Source organism: Peromyscus californicus, unplaced genomic scaffold (assembly GCF_007827085.1).
Source record: "Peromyscus californicus insignis strain IS unplaced genomic scaffold, ASM782708v3 Scaffold_16__1_contigs__length_79575227, whole genome shotgun sequence".
Taxonomy (NCBI): domain Eukaryota; kingdom Metazoa; phylum Chordata; class Mammalia; order Rodentia; family Cricetidae; genus Peromyscus; species Peromyscus californicus.
The window spans coordinates 20,988,315-21,012,130 of NW_026294458.1; the positions used below are offsets into that span (position 1 = coordinate 20,988,315).

General features: G+C 34.5%; 1 protein-coding gene across 2 annotated transcripts in view; it reads left to right on the forward strand.

The window, feature by feature from the left end:
- The window catches only part of Iqcb1 (IQ motif containing B1), a 47,126-nt gene that overhangs the window by 1,334 nt on the left and 21,976 nt on the right, over positions 1 to 23,816 (forward strand). For both annotated transcript variants that reach the window (XM_052740620.1, XM_052740621.1), the window contains exons 3-9: positions 2,335 to 2,450; positions 2,822 to 2,984; positions 5,248 to 5,377; positions 13,745 to 13,838; positions 17,547 to 17,646; positions 21,239 to 21,417; positions 23,680 to 23,789. In XM_052740620.1, the coding sequence (XP_052596580.1) occupies positions 2,351 to 2,450; positions 2,822 to 2,984; positions 5,248 to 5,377; positions 13,745 to 13,838; positions 17,547 to 17,646; positions 21,239 to 21,417; positions 23,680 to 23,789 (876 nt within the window). In that variant the 5' untranslated portion in view covers positions 2,335 to 2,350. The remainder of the gene's footprint in view (positions 1 to 2,334; positions 2,451 to 2,821; positions 2,985 to 5,247; positions 5,378 to 13,744; positions 13,839 to 17,546; positions 17,647 to 21,238; positions 21,418 to 23,679; positions 23,790 to 23,816) is intronic.

A 23,816-nucleotide genomic window follows, 5' to 3' on the forward strand; every position in this document is an offset into this window, starting at 1 on the left:
TTAGAGAAGCCCAGGTCGTTGACTTTGTGGCTGTCCTACTACCAAGGGGGATTTGTTCTATAGGCCAAATGAGTGCATACATACTTACTTGCACATGGATTTTTATTGCAGTATTGTATATAGTAATTTGCAACCTAAATGGCATCCAGTGAAGGGAATGTTTAAATATATTTTGATGCACTCTCACAAAGAACAGATAGAATAATGTAGACACTGGAAAGAGTAAGATAATTAACATGCATGCTATAGGAAAGTTTTGTGTCTTCTACATGCTAGGAGTTTTATTGGGCTTTCTTTAAATAGCTTCAGTGAACTTGTCTATTGATGGTTTATATTTTGCCCAAGAAAAGAGATGATTTTTGAAGACTGTATAGCAGCCAAGGCTTAAATGCAAAGATGGGACCATAGTGTCAATCAGAATAGAATAATAGCTAAGAAATGAGTTAGAAGATTATTTGAAAATATGTTTACAGTTACAGTTCTACCTGGGAGAAAAAAATAATGAACATTATAATTAAAATCACAGGTTTTCTAGATTCTCAGCTTTTTTTTTTTTTTTTTTTTTTTTTTGGTTTTTCGAGACAGGGTTTCTCTGTGTAGCTTTGCGCCTTTCCTGGAACTCACTTGGTAGTCCAGGCTAGCCTCGAACTCACAGAGATCCGCCTGGCTCTGCCTCCCGAGTGCTGGGATTAAAGGCGTGCGCCACCACCGCCCGGCTAGATTCTCAGCTTTTATTGATAAAATCAAGTGTAAAATCACAAGGTTTGTGGGTATATTGATATCTGACTGATACTACATATATTAGTGGAGCTGTGATAAGTTTCTTCAAGTTTTTCTTTTCTCTTTATGGTTTTTCTTTCAAGATGCTCTCACTATGTAGCTGTAGTTGTCCTGGAACTCACTCTGTAGATCAGGCTGGCCTTGAACTCACAGAAATCCACCTGCCTCTGCCTCCCAGGTTCTGGGATTAAAGGCATGTGCCACTCTATGCCCAGCTAAGTTATATTTATTTATTTTTAACTGCACATTGGGATGATTATGGGCACTACTTCATAGTCCCATTGTGAGGATAAAATAATGCGTTAAAACCCACTTAGCGTAGTTCTTAGCTCATAATAAATACTATGTTATCCTTATTGAATAAAAATATGTTTTATATTAATGATACTCTTGCGCTTCAAATATTTTAGGACTTATATAGAAAAGTTTTGGTAAGAAAATTGAGGTGTGGACTTTTTTACATTTTAGAGTTGATTCACTATAAATAATTTTTAATTTTCTTATAATTACATAACATTTCTGAGGCCTAGTATGTTAGGGCTTCCCAAACCATCTCCAGATTTAGTGATTAGGTAGAAGGGCTCACAGGACTCAACTCATACATTGTCTTATTTGTTAGCTATAATTCATAGTGAAGATATGCAAAGCAAAGTCATGAAAGTAAAAGACCATATAGGGTACATCCAGAGGAAATCAGGCCTAGTCTTCCAAGATCCTCTCCCAGTGAAATTACATAGGACACACCCAATTTCTCAAGCAAAACAGTTGTGATAACACCTGTGAAGTGTTTTCTACTGGGAAAGCTTATTAGATACTCGGTGACCAGAATTTTTGCTGGTTTGTGTGTTGAAAGATTGGTCCTTAATGTCAAGGATAAGAGGTGGTGGAACCTTGAAGAGATGAGGCCTAGTGGGAAATAATTACATCATTGGCGGCACCACCCTCAAAAGAATTGAGTTTTTGTAAGAGTTTTGATAGTCCTTATATAAAAAAGTAAGTCTGCCCCCTTCTCAGTCTCTCTTGAATATCTTGTCTATATGATATCTTCCATTCATGCTAAGATACCATCTGTCATGTGGCAAAACCAAGACAGCTCTTGCCAGAGCACAAGGCCCTTGAACTTACAGAACTGTGAGCTAAATAAACTTCTTTGTAAAATACTCCATCTCACGTATTTCATTAAGTATTGAAAATCAGATAAAGTATATATCAGAATTCTTGGGCTCTAAAAGAAAAGCAGATGTTTACCACAAACCATTATTTTTATAACAGTTTTAGGCACAGTGATCTAGGTGTATAAGAGAACAATAAAAATCCTGAAATTCACATTCTAGATACTAGCCAAGGGCTAGCCTTGTAAGCTGATCTTTGAGGAAATAGCCATATGAAGCCTCTTTCTACAATCTGTTTCTCCTGTATGAATTCTATCCTAGAATTGTGTAGACAGAGAGTGAATGTAAAGCTAGCACAATTTCTGATTTTTTTTAGTACATTTGACTGTTGGTTGGTTGATTTGTTTTACTTTGTTTTTTTTTTTATTATGTTAAAACACAGGTAGTAGGGAAAAAAAATGAAGCCAACAGGTACAGACCCAAGGATCTTGTCTTTAGCTGCTGAAGTAGCAAAAAGTCCTGAACAAAATGTCCCTGTTATATTGTTGAAGTTAAAAGGTAAGAAAATACTTTTTTTTTTTTGGTTTTTCAAGTCAGGGTTTCTCTGTGTTGTTTTGGTGCCTGTCCTGGATCTTGCTCTGTACACCAGGCTGGCCTCGAACTCACAGAGATCTGCTTGGCTCTGCCTCCTGAGTGCTGTGATTAAAGGCGTGCGCCACCACCACCCAGCAAAAATACTTTTATAGTTAGAAAAGACATTAAGTAAGTACTGGTTCTATCATGATATGGTGTTAGTGTTATAATTTGTTTAGAGAAATCTTAACACTGAGGAATAACGTTTTCCTTATTGCCATATTTTTAATGATCATAACATATAAATCTCTTAAGTGTGTTGAGCAAAATTAAGTATATCTTTTCTTTTGCCTTAGAAATAATAAACAACACCCCATTGGGAAGTTCAGAGTTGAAGAAAGTCAAACAAGATATATATTGTTATGACCTCATTCAGTATTGTCTATTGGTCCTCAGTCAAGATTGTTCTCGAATCCAGGGTGGTTGGACTACAATTTCCCAGCTTACACAGATCCTAAGGTAAAATGAAGCTAATAGATTAGCTTGTTCTAATTTTCAGTATTTCTTTTTATTTGTCACTCTAATAAGAATTAGAATCTCCTCTGATATGTTTGGTTGTACTTTTCTTTTACACTGTATGCTATTGTTTGTAACTCCAGTAGCAATTGATTGTCTTTGGATTTCTTTCCACAGTGATCATTTCTTTTGTTTACTACTTGAGTCCCAACTGGCTAATATATTCCTATTGACTCGGAAATATTTGAAGAAATGAATAAATTAAAACTCTGTACTTGAAAAACTAACAGTAGAGATTTTGCAGCAGTGGTACTTGAATTAGGTGCCAAAATAAATGTATATAGCAAAGAACTATAGAAGAAAAAGTATTGAACTTCATTTCACTTTGTAGTGATTTAGCTATCTAAATGTATATTCATTAGGGAGCCCAAATGCTGTCCATGAAATTTAGAAGCAGCGTTTACTTTTCTACTGCCATGTTAAAAATTGAAAGATCATAATGATTTTTAAAAAGAAGACAATAAAGGATAAGTGTTCTCAGTGCCTGAATTAATCTTCTTTCCACTTCCGTTTGATTTTAAGAAATTTATTATCTTTTAATTATGTGTATATGTGGGTGTCTGTGTGTGGGTGTATGCACATGAGTACTGGTGCCCACAGAGGCTAGAAGAGCACGTTGGATACCCTGGAGCTGAAATTCCAGGTGGTAGTAATCTGTCAGATGTGGGTTCTGGGATTTCAACTCTGATACTTTTAAGAGCAGCAAATGCTCTTAACTACTGAGCCATCTTTCCAGTTCCAAACGATTTGATTTTAAATGAACTATCCACTATCCCCACAAGAGAGATATTTTTTTCATATTTACTATCCTGTTTTAGATCCTAACTTTCTAAACTGCCTACTCCTACTTTGTTATTTCATAAAGGCCCGATTCAAAGTATGCAGTTACAAAAAAAGTTATTAAATCTATGTAATACTCTTTTATACTTTAAATTTCAAGATTACTTATTTCAGTATTGGTTGAACATAAGTAAATAAGTGCCTGTATATTTTTTGATCAGATGTGCTAGCTCATGACTATTGGTTGAATATAATTTCTTTTATTAATGCCACGTGTCATACAGCTGCCCTGAGTAGTTAAGTTTAAAAATTAAATAAAAAGTAAAAACTTGATAGCAAGCATTAGCCAGTTAGGTTTTTAGCATACTCAACTTGTAATTGCCATTCTTTATCAGTGTGTGCACATTTTGTTGAAAAGACTTAGACAATAGTTCTTATCATACTACTGCCTACTTTTGGGTTGAAGGCTCTTTTTGGTATGAGACTACAAGTACTTTTAATATTGATATTTTTTAATATATTCAACTCATATTCAAAGAGTAGCTTTAATATGTAGTTTCATGAAGATACTGTTCTCTAAAGAGCTTTTTCTTTTCTGTGTGTTATAAAATGTTCCTATTACTGTTAGGGTATACTTTTACTGTTTTCTCTTCTGATATAAGAAATATACAGGCAGATAATTTGTGGATCTTAAGAAAGTCTGTTGGAAAGAAGTATTGAGTATGAAACTAGAGTATTTTGTTTTCTTATCTTTGTTCCTTGAAGATTGACTTTACCCTAGTTATTTTTTGCTATTAGATTTCTAAAATATATCAGTTAACATAAATTAACATAAATTAAACCATCAAGGTATTCTTTGCCTTTTAGGGTGATTGTAGCCATCTCTCTGAAAACTTGTCTCATTTCTCTTTATTGTAAACCATGTGTTTTTCATGTTCTCTCTCTCTCTCTCTCTCTCTCTCTCTCTCTCTCTCTTTCTTTCTCTCTTTTCTCTCTCTCTCTTCTGCCCGCCTACCTGTTTGTTTTTGTTTTCAGAGAGAGGGTTTCACTATGTAAACTTGGATGACCTGGAACTGACTATGTAAACCAGACTGGCCTTGAACTCACAGAGATCTGCCTGTATCTGCTTCCCAGGGTGCTGGTATTAAAGGCATGAACCATCATGCAGGCATGTCTTTCATTTCTTAAAGGGCCAGTATATTCAGTTTTAAAGTATGTGTGCCCTGGAACTAAATGCAAGCAAGGTCCATAGAGCTATAAAGTCCAAAGTGCTATTTAGTTCTCTAAAAAGTTGAAAAGTTCCAGCAAGTTTTTTATTGGTTTGTAAATAATGGCACTTAAGTTTTTCATTAAAGCACAATGCCTATGGAAGTTTGAACATGAAACTGATATTTGTTATTAACACAAACTTGTACTCTTATTTCAGCCATTGCTGTGTGGGCTTAGAGCCAGGAGAAGATGGAGAGGAATTTTACAAAGAATTACTTCCATCAGCTGCCGAAAATTTTCTTGTCTTGGGGAGACGATTACAAACTTGTTTCATCAATGCAGCTAAGGCATGTGTTTATTTGGTGTTTTATAGCCCAATAATTTTTATTCTTTTTTTCCCTGAGAGAGATCATAATTAAGAAATATAATACATGAAAGCAAAAATTCATTGGATAGGTTATGAGTAGCTTACATTGAAGAAACAGTCCATAATGTGAAGGTACACTAACAAAGTATCCAAACTAACAAACAACTACTACAAGATGCATAGAGGGAATGGCAGTAAGAATGAAGACTGAGGCAGGAAGATAAGGAGTTTCACTGTATAACCTAGGCTGACTTCATACTCAGTGTGTACAGCCTTGAAGGTTTCAGAGTGTCAGTCCTTCTGCCTAAGTCTCCTGAGTACTGGGATTACAAGGATGTACACCAGATCTAGACTTTCTTCTGTTTTCCCATGTCATTTATCAAATTATGCTGTATCTGGCTGAATACAAGTAGATAAACATCTTTAACTAAAAAAAAAAATTACAATGGAGAACTTAATCTCTGCATTAGAAAATTTGTGAATGCTCGCTAAAGAATAGTGTATGACTTTTGAAGAGTCTAACCACTCAATTTTGGGCAGTATCTATATATACTTGTATCCATAGCATCTTCCTGGAACATACTCTCTACTTAAATTTTCTTCTTGTTATTCCCCTCTTTAATTGAAGGAAAGTTTGTTCTCTAAGCCCGGGGCTTTTCGGAATATCTCTAATGGTGATAAAGAAAACATGTAAACTTTCTGTTTCATATTTCAAACCTCTTCTTTATTAAAATATTTCAACTCAAGCATGGTGATCTTTATAATTCAAATATTTCTTGGGTGTATTATGCTTTTATAAAAAGTATATTGCATAATTTTCAAATATTTGAAGATTTCATTTATACTTTATTGTTAATTGATTTCTAATTTAATTTTATTGTTACCAGATAACAACATTCATTTATGCTATATATGGTTGAACATATAAGTAGTGAATTTAAATATCTTTAACCAAAAATTACAGCCAAGAATTTAATCTCCACATTAGAAAATGTATAAATGGTAACTAAAGAATACTGTATGATTTATTCATTTATTCATTCTCTTTTAACTCTGTATTTCTGTCTCTGTGTCTGTCTCTTTCTGGTTTTGGTTTTAGTTTGTTTCTGTGTTTTTGAGCTAGGGTCTCATGTGAACTGGGCTTATTTGCCACAAGGCTGACCTTGAACTCCTTATCTTCCTGCCTCAGTCTTCATTCTTACTGCTATTCCCTCTATGCATCTTGTAGTAGTTGTTTGTTAGTTTGGGTACTTTCTGTTAATGTACCTTCACATTTATGGACTGTTTCTTCAATCTAAGCTACTCGTAACCCATCCAATGAATTTTTGCTTTCATGTATTATATTTCTTAATTATGATCTCTCTCCTTTAGAGTTTTCATAATCTTTTCCTTCATATCATAATCTTCATATTCTTCTTTTCTTGTAGATTCTTTACTATATTTATTGTAATTACTCTAAGCCTTTATTCACAGACTCAATACTTGGATCACTTGAGAGTTTGCTTCTTATTACCTTTACATTTCCCTTTTTTTACAAGGTCAAAAAAATTTTTTTTTCACATCTAGTATTTTTTGGTTTATCGTGGACACAAAATGCTACATTGTAGGAGCACTTACCTTCCTTTAAGGACTGTTGAGAAGCAGTTACATTCTGGCAGATCAGGTGATCCTCCAAAGGATTGCTTTTAACCTTTCTCAGAATAGATTTATTCCAGTTTTATGAATGGAGGATTGCCCTTAGCCTACTCTTTCTATGTAGTGCTTTGGTTTAATTGAAAGTGTTAACCCAAACCATCTAATATGGAAGAGCCTAAACTCTAAACTCTGTATGTCCAGCAATTGGCAGGAAATAAATCTGCTACTAATTCCTTCAGCCCTCCAGCTATAGTTTTCCCTGGCTTCTTAGAACCTGTTCTTAAAAGTGCATAGTTAAGTCAGAAATTGAGTGGACATTTACATACAGATTTTGGAGCTTCCTGCTTTATAGCTCACTTCTTTCCAACTGTTCTAGCTGTTTCAAACTTAATTTCTGATACTTCAGGCTAGTTAGACTAGATTTTGTTTTTTAATTGACAATAAAGTTGTACATACTCTCTAAGGGAACAATGTAATATTTTGATACCTTTATACTGTAATATTCATATCAGGATAAACAATCTGTTTCCTCAGACATTTATCATTTCTTTATGGTGAAAAAACACATAGTTTGCCTTTGGGTGCACTCTTGCTGTTGCATTAATGCTCTCTGCTATTCCTGGACCCCACCATAGAAAAGACAATAGGTGACCCCTTCACTCTATAACTGCTATCAAGATGATGTGGTCTGAGGAGCAAATATTCCTTTCCAGTATCATTCATAAAGTGAAGAGGATATAATGTTGTTAGGACTAAGGGAATAGAGGAAGAGATTGAGCTCTAAAACTGAAAGCTTTTGGAAGCAGAACTCAGATGTGCAGACTGAGCTCCAAAGGATACAGAAGTTAGATATTATAGAGCATCAATTAGAAGTTAGAATGAAAGTGGAAGAGCATAAGGCCTGTTGGGAGGTTGAACTGTATCAACTGAAAGAACCCAACCCAAAGATGACCTCAGAAAGTCAGAAGATGGAGATCAGAGTAGATGAGCTTCAGGTCCAGCTGTTAACTCTAAAGGAATGGAGAAGCCTGTTCTAGATCAGTCAAGAAAACTAAGTGACAGCAAGATTATATGTGATGTTCTGGGGAGTGGGGGGAAGGCCAGAGGGAGACAAGGGAGATGGTGGCGGGAGGGAGGGAGAGGGAGAGAATGAATGGAGAAAATGTTCTGAAGGAAAACAAGAGGTAGTTGAGTTACATAGGCCACAGAATTGATGATTCTTTGCCTTATCAAGTACCTGCTTCAGATCTTCAGATTGAGGAGCTGTTGGACAAAATCCAGACCTTGTCTAGAAACCAGTATTCTAGTATCTAAGAATATTCTGTTTGTAGTCCACTTTTTATAAAGAAGTGCCACATCAACACATCAGAATTTGAAGATGGAATTTGTGATCACTCCTTGGAATTTGTGATAAAACCTTTTCATCACAAGAGGAGCAAATTTTTGGAGACCATGTGTTCTGCCACTCTTAAGTGTTCAAGCCTGTTAGATCTGAAAGGGTTTTCTGGTATAGGAGTATCTTGGCAATCTGGAGCCAAGGAATACCACAAAGTCACACCACACAATAAACCTCCTACGAGATTTATTGGGGAAAAACACAAAATGGTGGGTGCCTCTGAGCAGGAACAGAGACAGCAGTGGGCCGGGCTGAGGGTCTGACTTTTATAGGGTCTTTGGAGCATGCACCGTGAACAAGTGGAAAGATACAGCACAAAGTATTGCTTGCCCATTAACCCTGAGTCACAGGGGTGGGGATTTCCAAGTCCTGGGTTCAGGGCCAGGGTGATTTTCTACTGGCCTGTTACTCCACAAGATCTATGCTGTATACATATTTCATTGTATCGAACGTGTAGTTTGTACTGTATGCTATATAAGCAGAGAAGCCTGCCTAACAAGAAATCATTGGGAGTTTGCTTAGCACTGCTGCCTATAAAGGTGGAGTCATGTCTTTTTATCTGTTAAATTGTATTGGCAGCTTCTGTTTCCATCCTTGTGGATGACTAAATCTGTCATAAACTAACTTACCAGCCTCTCATCTACCATTCCCATTCTTCCTCATAACTCCATTACAAGGGCCCCAGGATAGAGCTGATCTGCTTGACTTGACTCTAAGTGATTGTCTTCCAAATTGTCCCACTGCACTCACAGTCAGGCCTTAAGTGTATTTGTGCTCAGTCCTCAGTCCTAAACTAACTCTGAGGGTAGGAACAAGACCAGAATTGAGATTTCTTCATCTTCTTCAATCCTTTTCAACCAGTTGTATTAAACTAGTCCAAAATGGCACAGCAGAGAACTCAGATTCCAATTTGAATACCAAAGACTTCTCATCTTCATTTGTCAGTTTTGCTTTTTGTTTGTTTGTTTTGACTTTGGAGACAGGGTTTCACTCTAATCCTGGCTGACCTATATGGAATTCTATGTAGGTCAGGTTGGCCTCAAACTCGTAGAAATCTGCTTTCCTCTGCATCCTGGGTGCTAAGGGTGTGTTAGGCCCAACAAGAAGCATTTTATTCCTGACTCATGGTCAGGAAATACTTCACTCAGAAAAAGCCTTCTTTTTAGCAAGGTGTAAAGATGGACATCTATATTCCAACAGTCAGGAGATTGAGGCAGGAGGATTGTGAGTTCAAAGCTGCTTGGGCTGCATAGTGAGGCTCTATCCGAGAAAAAAAAAAAAAGGAGGTGGTGGGGGGAAAAATGGGAAAAAAAATCTTTCTATCTAGATATCTCTCATTGACATGTTCTATTATTTTCTATGCACATAACATTTATGATTATGATTATGTCATATATGTAAATATGTATGTCTTGCTCTGGTTGCCACAGTACTCACTGTGGCAGCTCAGGCTGGCATGGAACTTGGCAATCGTCCTGAATCAACTTCCCAAGTAGGGCCTGAGCCACTTCCAGTCTATAATTTTTTAATGATTAATTAGGAGTTGTTAGAAACTGTATGAGCTTGCAACTGTGTTAACAGTATTAACTTTTACTGTCAGAATAATGAGACACCTATTTGTTAGTCTCTTTAATATTCAAAATAAAATTACTCCTTTTTAAAAGTAAAAGTTTAACATTATATATAATCATCCCATGTACCATAGAATACCTCAAATTATCTCTAAATATTAGATAGTACCTATTGTTAAACTTTCCCCCATCATCTTCTCCTATTATCCCTAGCCTCTGGTAACCAGTATTCTAGTCTCAGCTTCTATGAGATCAGCTTGTTTTAGATTCTTTATGTGTGAATTCATGTAGTATGTGATCTTCTGGTCTGGCCTACTTCATTTACTGACCTTCACTTCCACCCATGGTGTTGCTAATGATAGAAATTCATCCTTTTTATGCCTGAAAAGTATTCCGTTATTTGTGCATTCATTGGTTGATAGATATTTAGGAAATAACCTATAACAAATTTATATTTCCTGTTGTTTTTTTTTTTACATTCTCTTTAGCACTTTTGTTATTTTTTGTCTTTTTCATAATAGCCATTTGGCCAGCTGGGGTTTTGATTGCCCTTTTCCTGATAATTATTATTATTATTATTATTTTTTAGGTTTTTTGAGACAGGGTTTCTCTGGCAGCTTTGCGCCTTTCCTGGATCTCGCGCTGTAGACCAGGCTGGCCTCGAACTCACAAAGATCCGCCTGCCTCTGCCTCCCAAGTGCTGGGATTAAAGGCGTGCGCCACCACCGCCCGGCCTTTCCTGATAATTATTAATACTGAGCATTTTCTAATAAACTTGTTGGCCATTTGTATGTGTTCATTTGAGAAATGTCCTTTTAGATTTAAAATCAAATTCTTTCTTTTTTACTTTCAGTTATTTGAGTTTCTTATATATTATTCTATTCATCAAACCTTTGTCAGATACATAGTTTGCAAATATTTAATAGGTAGTCTCTTTACTCTTGAATTTCTTTCTATGGAGTTTTTTCGAGCTTCTTTTCCTCTGTTTTGCACACACACACACACACACACACACGCACACACACACACACACACACACACACTTGAATGTTATGGGGACAGCCACATGTATTAGTGCTCTAGCAAACAGAACTCAAGCAAAAACAGAACAAATAGGAGTTTGTGCCCCCCCCTTGTATATGAATTATTTTAAAGAAGTTAGCAGTCATATAATCTGATATATGGCAGTTTATAGTTTATAATTTAATATGTGTATATATATACACATATATGTATATATATGTGTATATATATATATATATATATATATATACACATATGAATTTATATTTTACATTCAAAAGCTGAGAACCAGTAGAGTTGTTGGAGTAGCACCAATCTAAAGCCTGGCAGGATCAAGTTTTAAAACAGTTCTGTATATCCATTTTTCTCATTATAAGACCGTTATGAGGGCAGTGGTGGCGCACGCCTTTAATCCCAGCACTCGGGAGGCAGAGGCAGGTGGATCTCTGTGAGTTCGAGGCCAGCCTGGACTGCCAAGTGAGTTCCAGGAAAGGCGCAAAGCTACACAGAGAAACCTTGTCTTGAAAAACCAAAAAAAAAAAAAAAAAAAGACCGTTATGAAAGTTGCTTGTTAACTTCCACCCTCAGTCTATGAGGATAAATCCTTTTTCCTTTGAAGAGTTATTAGCAGAATATACCTTTGGGCCTACTGCTGTATTAGATGTGAATGTATTAGATTACATTCACATCTTTTGTAAATTATGGAGAGAATTCATCAGTGTCATAGTTTAGGCTACTATAACATAGTAGACTGTTCGGTTTAAGAAAAATAGACATTTTTGGTTTTGCAATTCTGGATGCTGGGAAGTACAAAAATAAGACAAATTTAGTTTCTAGTAGAACCTAATTCGTAGTTGGCAGATAGAAATGGCTGCCATCTGGGTATGTGTTCACATGGTCTTTGTCAGGGGGTGGGGTAACACTAAGTTCATCAAAAGGACACTATCCTTATGATTTCATGCTTCTACAAATATCACATTGGGGTTAAGACATCAGCATATGAATTTTGGGAGACACAGTTCATAATAACCACTGTTATATTACATTCTATTTTAGAGCATTGATTTTATGAAGAGTAGATACTGCCTTGTACCTAAATAATTGTTAGACTAATAAGATCTCAGCTATTTCTTACAGAAAACTGAAGACTAATGTATTTTTATTTCAAAACATTAAATAAAAAAATTACAAGAGTGGAATTAAGGAGCTGGAGAGATGGCTTAGTGGTTAAGAACACTGGCTGCTCTTGCAGAGGACTTAAGTTTGATTCCCAGCACCCACATGGTAGCTCACAACTGTCTATTAACTTCACATCCAGGGGATCTGACTCCCTCTTCTGGCCTCAGGCATTGCTTGGATGCATGCATGCAGACAAAAACATACATATTAAATAAATCGCATAAACAAAAAAATAAATAAGAAATGCAACAACATGGACAGCATGCTAGCCCAAATAATAAGCAATATTGTTTGTAGAAGATTTAACTCCATGGTCACAGAATCTTGAGTAAACATTAGTCTACTTAGAAGCTTCCAAGCAAATTTTTAAGAATTTGATAGTAAGTGGGTAGTATATAACATAGTAGGACATATATTAGATGTTCTGGCCCAAGCTACACACTAGTTTTAAATATCTCCATTTGTATCAGAAAAGAAAAATACCTATTCAAGAACTTTGAAATGATCTAAGGGCAAATTTTGTTAACCAGTGTCAGGAGTTGTAAATTAATGGTTGACATTATCTAACAGGCTTTTAAAGTAAAGTCTGGAAATCTAGAAATACATCTCCCTTTGAGATTGACAACAAGAACTATGGTGCCCTTTCTTACTGTATCTTTGGATAAAATTGGAAAAGGGAGTTTACTAGACTAAGGAATCAGTCTAATGTGACATTTTTTATGTTTGGTAGTTTTATAGGAAGGACAGTTGTTATAATTAACAGGTGGTTTGTTAACTATTATCAGTTTTGTGCTGCAGTAGAAATTTTCAGGACCTGAATGAGTTTAGAGGCCCTTATACAACTTTAAAGTTAGATGGCTAGTAAATGATATACATTGTCAGTGGAATCTGTTTTGTCTCCTGTTGTGGCACTCTACTACATTTTCACAAGAATGGAGTCATCAGAAAACATTGTTTATTTACTTAGTATATAATAATGGAACATTTACTGTACATCGGAATTGGAGACAGTGAGTTATAATGGGGAGTAAGCGGTATGCTCTCTGCTCTGATAAAGTCTTAGAGTAGAAACTGGAACTGAAAAGTTCTATTAATAATGCCTCGCATGCTTACATTTTCATATTGCCATGGTTTTCAACCCTGGCTGCATAATGAAATCACTCATCTAACTTTGTGAAAATATAGATGTCTAGACTTTAGCTTTGGAACTTCAGAGTATATATATTTGGACTTGTGTATATGAGTATTTTAAAAATTCCACAAGTCATTCTGATGCATATCAACCATATCAATCTTAGGCTACTTACTTTGTTTTGTTTTATCTGGGTAATTTTGTCTTATCTGTGAGTAGTAGAGCATTCATGTGCTGTAACCATTGCCTTTACAAATGAAGAAACAAACAAGTTCAGGTACTTTATAAATAGCTATTGAATCCGGAATCAAAATCTGCTGATTACTTTGAGAGATGTCTTTCCATGTTCCTTCTTTTTATTATATAAGGTGGATTATAGAAAAGTAAATTGTTTTTGTCTTTTGTATTAAGGGTGAAGAGAAAGATAAATTACTACATTTTTTCCAAATTGTGACTGATTCTCTCTTCTGGCTATTGGGAGGTCATATTCAACTCATACAGAATGGTAAGAGAGAAAAAAACCCAACTGTTTAATATAAACAATAATCATACAGCATTGACTTTTTAAATGACAAATTAAAGGAACTATTGCTGAAATATAACTTTCTCCTTAACTTTTCTATTTAGTAAATCTGAGATATTAATAATTTGAAAGTTTGGGAAAGTAATTTTTAAAATTACAGTTAGAATTTAAGTTTAGATTTAGCTTTCTGGAGAAATCCCCATGTACAGAGTAAATCAGTTTCACTCATAATCTGGCTATTCAGGAAAGGATAGGATTTTATAAAATTTTAATAAACTAAAGTTTATTGAGTATTTTGTTTTCATTGAAAAGTATAAATATGTACTAATTTTATGTTTTCTTAAGACTAAAAAAGTAATCCTTCCTAATAATCATGGCACAATTCTTACTCTTTGAAAAATTTCACATTACATAAATGCAACACCATGGCATTTTTTTCCAGGCAATAACACTTGAATCTTTAATTCTATTATTTTCCTTTCAGAATTATTCATGCATGTAAAGAGCCACATAGTTCTTTAAGTATTAAAAGCACATTCCTTGGATGTATAATCCATACTATTTTCAATTTTCTAAAGGTAACTACTTTCAGGTAATTTAATTGATACTTTTGGTAGCTATATAGCTAGTTAGAGCCATATAGCTAAGTGAATGCCTAAATACTTTTTATTTAAAGTATTATCTGTTTCCTATTATGAATCTACTATTGTTAAAAATTCCAAGTTTAAAGACTGTTAACTAAAAAATATAAAGTACTTAGAACTAGATATGAAGGAGAAAGAAAATACCATATTTGAAAAGAACTATAATAAAAAATGAAGTGTGTGTTAAAGTTAATATGAAACCATAATGGAGGTATCAAAAATTTGTTAAATGCTTATAAATTAATGTGCAAAAACAAATGTATACATTGAAGTGGAGTTTTTAATAATTTTTTCCCTATAAAATGTTACACACCTATGAAGAAATTGCTGACCGCTAGGCCTGGAATAGAGAGTAAACAAATGAATTGCAATGTCTTCAATACCAGATGTAAAGGAAGCAATTAAAGTTTATCAGGATTAAAAGGACTGAAAAGCCAACATAAAGAGGCCTCTACAAGGACTGGTGAAATGGCTCAGCAGATACAGAGAGACATTTTTATTCTAGTTTAAGAGGCTTCTACTAGCCAAATAAAGAAAAGTTAAGCTATAATAACAATAACTGCAGTGAACTTAAACACACCAGATGTTACCATTGAAGTCAGTTAGAGAACTAATGCATTGTTTTTAAACTGTAAAATGAAGAATCTAGCTTTTGTACTGCCATATACATCAGTGAAAAATTTCTCTGTTATGTGAAAGCATTTCAGCTAATAAATGAAGGCATGAAAGAGTACCACTTATTTTAGAACCCCTCATGGATGAACAGATTCAGTAATTACCTACCTATGCCTGTCAACACCTTAAAAAGAGAGACAGATTATCATAACATCACAGATAAAATATATGTGCTAAAAATTCAAACCTGCATCATTTCAATCCTCTAATGGCAACTAACAGCTGAGAGAAAATCAAAGAAACAAATTATACTCCAGGAATGTACTTAACAAAATCAAACCTGTCAGAAGACAACTTACATGGTTTTATTTTCTGAATAAATGACAAAGAAAATAAAAATGGAAGAATAATTGGTATTTTTAAATTTGAAACATAACCATGTTCCATGGATCTTATTTGAATCTTGACTGAAAGAAATTTAAAAATTCACAAAACACTTAGAGGTTAGAACATTTGTCTGGCTTCTTGATGAAATTAAGAGATAATTTTTATTATGTGATATAATGGTTATGCATTTTTGTTCATCAGTTCTTATTTTTAGGCAATATATGTTGAAATGTTTATGGATAAAATAATCTTATGTCCCAGATTTGTTTCAACTAAAATGGAAGCAGATGAGAGTATAGGTAAAACAAGTTTGGCCATGAATTGACTGCCTCATGGGTATTTATTACATTATTCTGTCTGCTTTTGGGTGTGCTTGAAACTTTTATTACAAAAAATTAAGTAAATTATAGACCCTGTTTGTGAATGTGGTAATGGAGTAGGAGTTACTCTACCAAGTACTCATCTACTTTGAAACTAAGGAATTACAAGGCAAACAGTATAAAAATAAAATACAGTAACTCCTTAATATATTACTTTATCATAACACTTTTCAACAGAAAAGAAGGAAAGTTTATTGAACTAGATGCCATATGATTTTAGTAAATCCTAGATATGTCTAGAGTTACTAGTAAAATATGATACACAAATAGAAAATACACCTATTGTAGTTACATATTTTTTTTACTACTAAAGTAACAATTTGTAAAACATAGTAATATATTTTTTCTAAGTTGTTAAAAATGATGTATAGTGAATAATTGGGCTATAAGTATAAATGAACAGGAGTTGGTAAGTATAAAAGAACAAATCTGATATTTCAGGAAATAGAAAAGGAAAGAATAAAGTTATTTTTATGAAAGCTAGGGTACTGTTAGCAGGGCAAAGCTTGCAACATATTTAATCTCACTTTTAGTTCTTGTTGTGCTCAGCTGATGTGGGAAACAGAAACTGGCAATTATTGGAAAACAGTGTTTTCTAGGACATTATGCTTTAAACTTTTGTGAGAATTATTTATTTTTAGTTTCACAGATGATGAAATGGAGATTATGGGAGATTGTCTTACTTAGGGTTACTGTTGCTATGCTGAAATACCATGAGCAATAGCAACTTGAGGAGGAAAGGGTTTATTTGGCTTATACTTCCACATCACTGTTCATCATTGAAGGGAGTCAAGACAGGAACTCAAATAGGGCAGGAATCTGGAGGCAGGAGCCAATGCAGAGGCCATAGAGGAGTGCTGCTTATTGGTTTGCTCCACATGACTTGCTCAGCCTTCTTTCTAATAGAAGCCAGAACCACCAGCCCAAGGGTGGCCTCACCCACAGTGGGCTAAGCTGTCTGCCATCAATCACTAATTAAGAAATTGCCCTCCAGGCTTGCTAACAGCCTGATCTTTTGGAGGCATTTTCTCTATTGAGGCTCCCTGTCTGATGACTAGCTTGTGTTAAGTTGACATGAAATAGCCAGGACAGAGGTGAAGCAAATTTTTGTAACTAAAAATTACAAACCTAGAAAAAAAAATTTATTTGTTGTTTTATTATTTAGTTAATGAAACTCATTGCTAGAAAAAAAAAGATTTAGGTTTAGGAGATGTTATTTTCAACTTAAAAGAAGTAATAATAAATTTTTAGCTTGGTATTTATAGGTGCCCCATTGACTATAACTAACTTCATAAAAATGGAATGACTCTTAACTTTTTGACCATTTAAAACTGCCTGCATCGCCGGGCGGTGGTGGCGCACGCCTTTAATCCCAGCACTCGGGAGGCAGAGGCAGGCGGATCTCTGTGAGTTCGAGGCCAGCCTGGGCTACAGCGCGAGATCCAGGAAAGGCGCAAAGGTACACAGAGAAACCCTGTCTCGAAAAACCAAAAAAAAAAAAAAAAAAAAAAAAAAAAACTGCCTGCATCTATAGAAATCTTTATTATAGGTCTTACAGTTCTAAAAGTTTAGCAGAAATGATCATGCTTTGATTTGATTTTAAAATGACAAAGTCTTACTTGGGTTGTTATAGAATCTTTAACATTTCTTTTTCTCTCTTTTAGTACTGCAGAGTGATCATTTCTTACACTTACTGCAAACTGACAATGTTCACATAGGAGCTACAGTCATGACTCTGCTACAGAATATACTACAGATCAACAGGTGACTTAATTTACACAATTTTTAATCAGAAACATTCTAATTTTATTCAATTTGCCAATATTTTACATATGACTTGTACATGAAATTTAAGTTCTTTTATGATTGACTTTTAGAAAAAGGTAGTATAAAATACTTCAAAAGGTTAGAAATTTGTAATCAAATTGTTATCTCAGAGCTCTAGAAAATCTCAGGCTTAGAAAAGAGAATTGGTGTGATACCTAAAGAAAAATATTAGGATCACAGTAAAAATATACTTAGTGGAATTATTCATTATTTCACTCGAGTATGGGTTTATTCATTGGCTGCTATGTGTCACAATTACTCTGTTTCTCATTATACTTACAGTGCTTATTCAAATATAAACTTTGTCTTCTACTGAGTGAATATTGAGACATAGTTATATTTTTGTATATTAATTTCTGATGTTATCCACAAGTGTTGAGTTGCTTCTAACCCTATCTGAGTGAAGATGCATCCTGGAGAAGTTAAAACCTGAAATGAAACTGGAAAGATAAGTTGTACAGGGAGGATGAGGAGACAGCAGGAGAAAGAATGAGGTAACAACATAAGCAAAAGTCAGAGATAAGAAAGAAAGATTATGCTCAGGGTAAAAAGAAGGGACGATCCATCTTGCTGGGATTTAAAGTTCGGTTTCAGGTGTGACCAGCAAATTTTGAAGAGACTTATGTTATAAAAAATTGATATGCTATGTTAAATAAACAATCATATCCTGTAGATAATGGGCCCATTGAAAAATTTTTTAAGTAGATGAATATGATCTGATTACATTTCAGTTTTATTACTCTAGTTACTAATGTAGAGATGAGGAGAACAAAACTCTAGACCAGTGGTTCTCAGACTTCTAATGCTACAACCCTTTAATACAGTTCCTCATGTTGTGGTGACCCCAACTATAAAATTATTTTATTGCTCCTTCATCACTGTAATTTTACTACTGTTATGAATTGTAATGTAGATATTTGATATGCAGGGTAGCTGATATTCAACCCCTAAAGGGGTTGCAACTCTTATGTTGAGAACCACTGTTCCAGACAAAGAAGACAACTGGAAGACTAGGGAGGTATCTTAGTGGTGGGGCACTTGCCTTGAATGTTAAATATCCTAAATTTATTGTGCAGCAGTGCAAAAAAAAAAAAAGTTAGAACAAGCAACCATAACAATTCAAGTAAAGTGATAAAATCTTGGTACTGGTAATAGGAAATAGATTTTTTGTTAATTATTTAAAATCACCCAGACCTTTATTTTCACTTTGGGTTAAAATAGAATTACAGAGATAAATTTACTTGGCCATTGGGGGAAAAGAAAAAGATAAATCATGAAGGATCAGTTTTCAGTAAACTGAACATGACTCAATGTATGAATGAAACCCCAGAAGAAGAAAAAAGAATAAGTAAGGTTGGGGTTTCCTATCATTGTAACAAAAACCTGAGATAAGAGATTTATAAAAGAAAACGTTTACTTTGGCTTACGGTTTTGGGAGCTCCACTACATGATTATTTGCCCTATGGTTTTGAGCCTGTAGTGAGGCATCAAATCACAGTGAGAACAGGTGGCAGGGCAAAGCTACTCACCTTGTAGCCAAGCAGTAAAAGAGAGAGAAAGGAACATGCCCTTAGTGATCTCTGGATCTCCCAGTATGTCCCATCCCTTAAACATTCCAACACTTCCTAATAGCTCCTTCATTGAGACTGAGCTTTTCACACATGAGCCTTTGGAGTACAATCAAGATCCCAAGTATACAAAAAGCTTCATAGTTGCCCTGACTTAGTACTAAGTTTTTAGGATGTAGTGTAGCAGGAAAGCTTGATTTAAAGAAATAGAGCGGAGAATCTAGAGGAAAGCAAGATGACTAAAATTCACAAGGCAGACTACTAGAAAAAAGTTTTATCCGATACCTGCAGAGGGTTCTCTTCAAAAATTGCAGTAGCGTACCAATCAGCCCACCTATGTAAGTCTACCCATTTCTTTTAAGTCAAAGGGAAAATTTTTCAAAGTCATATCCAATGCCTGTAAACAATTCTCAATAAACTTAAAAGGATTTAAATAACAAAATGTTGGAAAGTTGGAATCAGGTTGGAAATGAGTGACAAGCAGATCTCTGAAAGTCCCTGAATAATGTAAGAAATAGTACATACCTAAATAATCTACAAAACAGAAGAAATCAAAAGTAAAATTAGAAATTATTTCTAAATGAATAGATGTGAAAAAAACAAATGAATTTCTGAGGTACATCATAATTCAAACAATACTTAGAAATTTTATATTAATAATATCGATATTGGGAAAGAAAAATCTCAAATCAGGGTATCAATTCTGCTTTAAGTAAAGTAGGAAAATATGGGAATAGTAAGCTTTAAACCAAAAAGGGAAAACAATAAACATCAAAAGCAATAATCAATATCAATAAAGCCAATGAAAGCAATAGAGAAAGTAAGTGAAACCATAAGTTGAATCTGAGATGAATGAAATGAACCTACAGCAAGAGTGATCAGGAAAGAAATAGAAGAACTGCCAACAACTAATGTAAAAGTTTAGAGTGATAACATCTTTTATTGCATTAAAAAAATCACAAAGGAATAATATGAACAACTTGATGCTCATAAACTCAACAACTTAGATGAAATAGACAAGTTCTTTTTTTAACACTACATTTTTCTTTTTTTTTAGACAATACATTTTGATCTTTTTTTGTTCCCCCCTCACGACAGGGTTTCTCTGTGTAGCCCTGGCTGCCATGGAACTCAAGAGATCTGCTTGCCTCTTAGTCCAGCATGTGCCCCTCTCTTCCTACTCCCAGTGCTGGGAACTAACCACCACCCTGCTTGATCATGTTTTTTATTCTCTCCCAGTTCCTCTCAGATCCTCCCCACCTCTCCCTACCTACCAAACTTTGTTGTTTTCTCTCTTAAAAAAAAAAAATCAAGAAACAAAAAACAAACTTTGAAATATACAGGCAGAAGCCCAAACAAAGCAAAACAAAGCAAAAAGTCCACAACAGTAATGCAAAATGATAATAAAGAAATGCCAAAAGAGGGGCGGGAGGGGGGAGGACAGTGGAATCCGTGGCTGATACGTAAAATTAAATTAAATTATAAAATAAAAAAAAGAAATGCCAAAAGAAATAAAATGCTCTTCATAAATTACGCAAAGGTTTAGTATATCATTTAGTTGTTGAGTCTTACTGCAGTCTTGTGATTTGTCACCTTGAAGCTTTTGAAGAACTTAATTAATCGTACAGTTTTTTGGGTTTTTTTTATTGTTGTTGTTTGCCTTTTGTTTTTGTATTCAATTTGATAACAAGTTTCTCTGAGAAGAAAGAGAGGACCTTCATCTACTTAATATTCAATGTTGGACCTAATATGGTCCTCTACCCACAGTAGGGAATCAGCAGTGTTAATTGACTTAATATGCTATAGTCTAAATTCTTAGAACCAAGTTATATGCTTTAAAAAGTGGCTATCTTCCTGGATCAGGCACACACAGGCATTTAAGTTACCAACTTTTTATTTTAAATTTGTTGTGATAACCATGTATGAATTAGTAATTATACTTTTTTATTCTGTCCTATTAGTGGTGATTTACTCAAAATAGAAGGAAAAACCCTGCATTCTATTTTAGATGAAATTCTTTTCAAGCTTTTATCAACTCCTAGTCCAGTCATAAGAAGTATTGCTACAAAGCTCCTGCTAGTGCTAGCTGAATCTCATCAGGAAATTTTGATTTTACTGAGACTAAGTGCCTGCTACAAAGGTAAGTCATACATATTTTCTTTTCTTGGTGTTCTCCAAGACAAAAATATATTGACAGTTTATGAATGACAAAATGTTTATATTTTGAAAAGTTAGTAGCTGAACTGTGCAGATAAACCTGTTATAACATATACCATTTCAGAACAGATGTCACTATATGGTCAACAGATAGCATGCATATTTTCTTGGTGGGGTTATAATAAATGTTTACTTCCTCTCTGACAAAAAAATGTTTATATTGGCTATACCAAATAGTAAAATAATGACCAAAGATGTCTGTGACCTTATCAGAACTGTGAGTTATCAATTAATAATTAATCTCTTACTTTTTCACTGCCTTTACTCAAAAAAAACCCAACAACAAAATATACCTTACATTTCAAACTCAAACACATATGATTAAAATGCCATAAATCTTGAGAATAAATAAATTCATTGTTAACTATCATTCTTGTGTGAGAGTATTCATTTAATTGAACACTGCTTGTAAGACACTATTCTATGTACTTTGGTTTTTTTAATACTCCTTTGGTATATTGGATATTCTTATCCTTATAGGTATGGAATAAGAGGTGTGGAAAAATTAGATAATTTACTCAAGATTACTTACAATTTTCTAACTACTAGTCAAAATTATATGTCAGCTTTATGTTATTTCTTTGTTAACCAATATATTTATATTCAGTATAGTAAAATATTGGTTTGTAGTTAATTAAATATGATTAATATAGGATGCTACATGGGACTTTTAAAATTTGTAGGGTCTGTTTAATTACTAGTCATTTAGAATAGACCTTAATCATTTTTGGTGATTCAAAAGGTACTTTAGTAACTTTCTTATATCTATTATTACTGTAGCCATTTTAATTATTTTATATATTGTAAGAAAAGAGGTAGGATAAGCACCACTAATAGACCTCTAGTTGTTATTATGCCAGGCATGCATTTTCAATCCTGTAACTAGAGTCCTCCAGAAATGTGAATATCCATGCCAGGTGTGGAGGTGCATGCCTTTAATCCCAGCCCTTGAGAGTTAGAACCTGGCAGATTTCAATGAGTTCAAGGCCAGCCTGGAGTACATAGTGAATACTAGAACAGCCAGAGCTACATTGTGAGACCCTGTCTCAACACCTCCCCCCCCCCCCCCCCGTCCCCCCAAAAAGAATAAAAGCAAGAAAATGTGAATTTTGCCTTAATCCCTGTTTATTTCTTTGAGTGAGTGATAAAATTGCAACAGTAGAATTTACTCAAATTTACCAAGATATTTTGTAATTGTAAGTTCTGAGAACTTGTATCTTAAAGAATATATAAGGCATGCAAAGATCCATATGATGGCAGCCCCAAATGTGCACTGCAAGGCAATTTATTTGCTTATTTTTTTTATATCACACATAATTCCAACATGCTTTGGATACAAGGGTTACATTGTCCCTTTTATGACTACTATATTATTTTGAAATTAAAATGCAGTATCCTAATAGCATTTCTGCATTTGCGCAGAAACCTCTTGGCTTACCTCCAATTATAGATGTTAGTGTAATAAAAATTTTCTTTGATTAATAGTGACTAATAATAGCCTGCTTAAGTGCTTCCACAAGGTAGGCATATATAGAGTATGTGTGTACAATAACTGTCTTCTTAAAAGTGTTTCAGTTTGCCGGGCGGTGGTGGCGCACGCCTTTAATCCCAGCACTCGGGAGGCAGAGCCAGGCGGATCTCTGTGAGTTCGAGGCCAGCCTGGTCTCCAAAGCGAGTTCCAGGAAAGGCGCAAAGCTACACAGAGAAACCCTGTCTCGAAAAAAAAAAAAAAAAAAAAAAAAAAAGTGTTTCAGTTTAAGGTTTTTGTGTTGAAAGGAAAACACTCTCACTTACTGCAGTGAACCTACTGCCCTTTTTTTTTTTTTGGTTTTTCGAGACAGGGTTTCTCTGTGTAGCTTTGCGCCTTTCCTGGAACCCACTTGGTAGCCCAGGCTGGCCTCGAACTCACAGAGATCCGCCTGGCTCTGCCTCCTGAGTGCTGGGATAAAGAAATTGTTTAGACATATTTTTACATTCAGATCGCACTAGTCAAGGAAGTAAAAATTCTCAGAACATAGGAAGATTGTGAAGACCTCAACATAGAAGTCTTTGAGAAGAAGAAAATCATATACATAATCATGTTGTTATATTTATTCATTTCCTAACCAGACTTAAACTTCATTAATACCTATATAACAAAATCTTACTTTATTGATAATTGTTATGTCTTGTTATTTTATTTCAGGACTTACAAGTCTGCTAAATAAACAGGAAACTATGACAGAATTTAGTCGAGAACTTAGACAGCTCGTTGGTCTTTTAACCCCTAAGATACATCAGGAAGTAGAAGAACAGGTATTATAAAAAATAATTTGTGTGATA